Source organism: Monoraphidium neglectum (genome assembly GCF_000611645.1).
Source record: "Monoraphidium neglectum strain SAG 48.87 unplaced genomic scaffold scaffold03427, whole genome shotgun sequence".
NCBI classification, from domain to species: domain Eukaryota; kingdom Viridiplantae; phylum Chlorophyta; class Chlorophyceae; order Sphaeropleales; family Selenastraceae; genus Monoraphidium; species Monoraphidium neglectum.
Window position 1 is genome coordinate 1 of NW_014010202.1, and position 4627 is coordinate 4627.

General features: G+C 70.2%; 1 protein-coding gene across 1 annotated transcript; it reads left to right on the forward strand.

The window, feature by feature from the left end:
* Positions 1-3629: 3629 nt before the first annotated feature.
* MNEG_12775 (histidine phosphotransfer protein) lies at positions 3630-4353 on the forward strand (the record flags this gene model as incomplete). The annotated part of the gene is made up of 2 exons (XM_014038753.1): positions 3630-3977; positions 4264-4353. The coding sequence occupies 2 exons, from the start codon at positions 3630-3632 to the stop codon at positions 4351-4353; spliced, it is 438 nt and encodes a 145-aa protein (XP_013894207.1).
* Between the last annotated feature and the right edge of the window lie 274 nt (positions 4354-4627).

Consider the following 4627-nt stretch of genomic DNA (forward strand, 5'->3'; position numbering starts at 1 on the left):
GCTTCGGCGCGCCGGCGCCCGCCGCGCCGGCGCCCGCGGCGCCGCCGGCGCCGCGCTGCGCGCCGGTCGAGCTGCCGCCCTGCTGCGGCGGCGAGGATGACCTGCTGGTTGATTGGCCGCTGGGCGCGCCCGCGTGCGCTGACCTGTACGGCGTGTCGGCGGCGGGCGCGTCCCCCGTCAGCGACGGCGTGACCGACGCCGGCTTCCTCTGCTGGGGCTGAGCCGCCCCGCGGGGCCGCCTTCTTTTGGCGGGGCTGACCCCCGCGCCGCGGCGCGGCGTGTGGGGGGAGCGCTCGATACCTGAAATGTGAAGATGCTTTACGCACAGCCAGCCGGGCTAGCACGAGCGCTTTTCAACGTGTGGGAGCGGGGCCATTGCCGCCGCGACTGAGAGTGTGCTGATCCTGGGGGTGGGGCGTTATAACAAGGGGCCCCTCGCTGGGCCCGAGGGGACGGCCGCGCGCGGCCGCGGGCGTGCTAGGGCCCCCCACACGCGGGGCGCGCCCACGCGCCCCTCCCGCGTCGCGCGCGGCCGCCTCCCCTTTCGCTTTCCGTGACTGCTCTGCTCCTGCCCCGACTGCCGCCTGAGCGACACTGCCCGCCCCGCCGCGGGGCCCCGTTGTCGTGGGGTAACGCGCGGCATCACGCCGCCACCCCCCGCCACGGCTCCGCGGCCGCGCGCATTTTCATTCTGAGAGTTTCCATGCGAATTGCACACTGGCCGAGGTTGTGCGCGCGGTGCGCGCACCCAGTTTTGGGGCCCCCCGCGGCCTGCCCTTTGGGCGGCCCCCGCGGCGCCCGGCCCCATGCCGTCTTGATCGTGCGAAGACAACCCATCACGGCCCCGCGCGCCCCATTCTGAGGACAATTGAAGTGAATGCAAAAGCTCAACACAACGCCGGCCCTGTGGCGCTCCGGACGCACCACCGCCGTAGCGCGCGCCCACGTCAGCGCGCGAGCCCCGCCGCTTCCCGGCGGCCGCCCCGCACCCCGACCCCGCTTTTCGCCGCCGCCCGCGCTCAATCGCCGCGGTCAACGGGCCGGGGTTGGCGCGCCGCCCGGCAAGGCAGCAGGGCAGACGCCAGCGCAGCACAGCGCACGCACGGCGCACGCGGCGCCGCGGACGGCCCGGGCACGCGGCCGCCCCCACGCTCTCGCCACCTCCGGCGGGCCCCCTGGCCGCCCGCCGCGGGCCGGCGCACGAAACAGGCAGCCCCCCGGCGGCCGGCCGCCCTCAGGCTGCCGCCGCCGCCGCCGCCGCCCTCGACGCCGCAGGCCGCGGCGCACCGCGCCGGGCATCGCAGGCCGCGGGACCCCCTCCCGTGCCGGCGCGCAGCAGCCCCGTTTCTTTCCTGCTATCTGCACAGCCCCTGCACGGCCCACCAGGCGCCGCCCCCTTTGTCTTCTTTCCTTGTGCGCGGATTTGTCGCGCGTGTTTAACCCCGCCTATTCACCATGTACCGCCCTTGGGCTAGGCGTCACGGCCCTGGCCGCCCGGCGCGCGCTCGCGCCCCTACGAATCCCCCCCATCCCCGCGGGGGCAGGGGCGCAGCGCGCGGCGCCGCGGCCAAACCGGCCGCTTCAAGAACAGCAGGCGCGCGCCGCCACGACATTTTGCCTGCCCGGCGCGCCCCGCGCCCCGGGGGCGCGCGCCCCTCCCCGCGCCGCTGCGGGCGGCTGCTCCCCTGCGCTGCGTTGGGGCGCGCCCCACCCGCCCCACTTCTCAGCGGGAACTTGGGCCAAAGACGTGTCACTGCCCGCCCGTGGGCCTGCCTCGGTGCCCGAATCCCTAGGGTTCGTGTGCCATATAATACTTGCGAACCCCGCGCGGGCCGGAGCGCAGCCCCATCCTCGGGCGTGATCCCCTTTGCGCGGCGTGTTTTGTCAGGCAACCACAGGACGCAGGCCGAGCCTTCGGCCGCACTTCTCCCTTGGGGCCCTCTGCGGCCCCCAGGGATTCGCACACACGGCGTGTGGGGCTTGAGCGAGAAAACATTTTGGCTGAGGTATTCTTTTTGTTGCTATACTGGCCGTTTTTGCCGGCCTCGCGCCCGCCCCCCCACATCTCGCGCGGACGCTACCCTCGGGCTTACGAGGCGCGAGCGATCCGCGGCAATCCAACAGTTTTACCGCCCTCTTGTGCGCGCCCGAGGTTGCGACGCGGGGCGCGGCCGCGGCATTCCGCCGCGGCCGCGCGCCCCGCGCGCTCGTTTTTCGCCCGGTGGCGCCGCCGCGCCGCGCCGCGCCGCCGCTCGCCGCTTGCCGGCGCCTGCCCCCCGGGCGTTTGCGCGGCGGGCACGCGTGAGCGTCAGCGCGTGTGCGCGCCCTGGGTGGGTTGAAGAGAGACTGTGAGCCTGCGCCCCGGGGCGCACACCCCACCTGGCTGCGTGGCAGCTGCCTAGGTCCATGTGCGCCCGCCGGGAGCCCTCCCTGGGTCCGGGGCTGAGCGCGTTGCACCGAACTTGCGCCCCCCACCCTCGCCGCACCTGCAACCTGCAAACCCACACACAGCACCCCAGCCGCGGCCCCGCCCCCGCGGCGGCTCCCCGGCCGGCCGTTTGTCATGGACTGTTCCCGGCCACGCCCGCGGTGAAGACTGTTCACCAGCAATGAAACGCGGCCCCTTGCGCCAAGGTCTGGCGAGCACTGATCCTGCCGTGGGGCCCACAACCCCTGCCCGCGCCTGCCCGCTGCGGCCCCCGCTCTCCAGACTCAGATTCATTGGGCCCCGGGCCGCGGTGGGTGGGCGCCTTTTGCCGAGTGTCCTGCTGCTTTGATTCCTGCCTGCGTCCTTTTTGCGTGCGCCCCTTTCATTTGGGCGATTGTATCCTCCACATTTAGTAAACCATGCATGAATATCGTGACAGTTGAGGGGGAACCCGATGGCGGTCCAGCTGGCGGGGATGGCCATTTGTTTGGAAACTGACGTCATCTACTAGAATCTCGAAACCAGTTAGGATCAGCGCCAGCCAAAGGCCCTGTGCCAACATGCGTCCATTCTGCAGGCTGTGTGAAACAGCGCCATAACCCGGCACTGAGCTGCCACCACCAGGCTTCCCATTCACAGTGCATGACCCATCAACTGCCAAAACCAGAGACAGGCTGCACGCTATTAAGTTGCACAAGGCAGTTTGTGAAGATAAGATCGCCAAGCAAAGGTCCTGCCGTCGTTGATGACCCCCAAGTCAGATCATCCGGTAGCAACGTCTCCGCCTGGTTGTGCGATCGCAGCGTCTTTAAGGTGGTAAATATTCGTCTACAAGCCTTGTCGCTGTCTACCTTCGAGGGACCAGGACGTGCACCCTTGCTTTTATTGCTCTCCCGCGTGCAGACATCGCACTTGGTCGGGTGAGGAACAACAAATTTTGCTTTGTAACTTCCAGAATCTAAGGGCCTAGGACGTTTACAGCTTGTCGCGCGCCTCGGCACCGGTCGTGACACGCCCCTGAGCAGCGCCTCACCGCCGCCGCCCTGGACAACCAGGCCTGCCCACCTCGCCAACTACAAGCGCAGCCCCATCTCCCTCGGCACCGCCCGCGCCGGACTCTACTGCCGCCGCGCCGGCGCGGCGCACGCGAAGCCTCAGCAGCTTCAGCGGCGGGGGCGCCCCGCCCCGCGCCCCGCGCGCGATGGCTGACCTGCAGCAGCAGATGGCGGCGCTGCTGCAGCAGTGCGTCGCAGAGGGGCTCCTGGACGAGCAGTTCCACCAGCTGCTGCAGCTGCAGGACGAGTCGAATCCCGACTTTGTCTCGGAGGTCGCCGAGCTATACTTCGACGACGCCGTCCCCAAGATCCAGCGGGTAGGGCAGCTCCTGTCGGACCCCTCCCCTGACTTTTCAGAGCTCGACGCCGTCGTGCACCAGTTCAAGGGCAGCAGCGCCAGCCTCGGCGCTGGCGGCATGGCGAAGCTTTGTATCCGCATGCGGGAGCTCTGCCAGCAGAGGGACGTCCCCGGGTGCCAGGCGCTGGTGCTGCAGGTGCGCGGCGCTCGCATGCGAGCGCATGAGCCTGCATGGGCGCGCATGTGTCTGCATGGGCATGCATGCGCCTGCATGGACGCCTGCAGGTGGGGCGGCCGCAGAGCACGCCCCGCCATGGTATCTTGGCACCTCCTCTCCTGCACTCTCTCTCGTCGAGGGCCGCGGGGCGGACTCCCACTCCGCTCGCGCTCGCTGCACTGCTCGACACCAGCCACGCAGCCCCTCTTCAAGCCCTCCCCCTCCTCTACTCGCCCCCCCTTTTCTCCCCGGCCGCTGCCTTCAGATGCAGGAGCAATTCACACGCCTCAAGCAGCAGCTGGGTGCATACCTGAGTATGGAGGCGCAGCGGAAGCGGTTGGCGGCGGGCGGGTAGTGCGGCGGCCCGCTTAACGCCGGCGGCGCCGCCGCGTTGGCCTTCGCCATCTGGCATGGGCGGCAGGGCCGCAGGTTGGGTGGTGGACGGGCTACCAGCGTCGTGGGCGCGTGCGGGTACGACACTCCTTGGGGTGCGTCACTCCTTGGGGACGTGGTTCCGCCTGGATTTGAGCTGTGTTTTAGCACGGCCGCTGGGAGGCACTTGCTGTTGATGTTGCCGTTCAAGTGGGGTCGGTTGCGGGCCGGCCCGGGCATGCGGCCCGCTCGGCTGG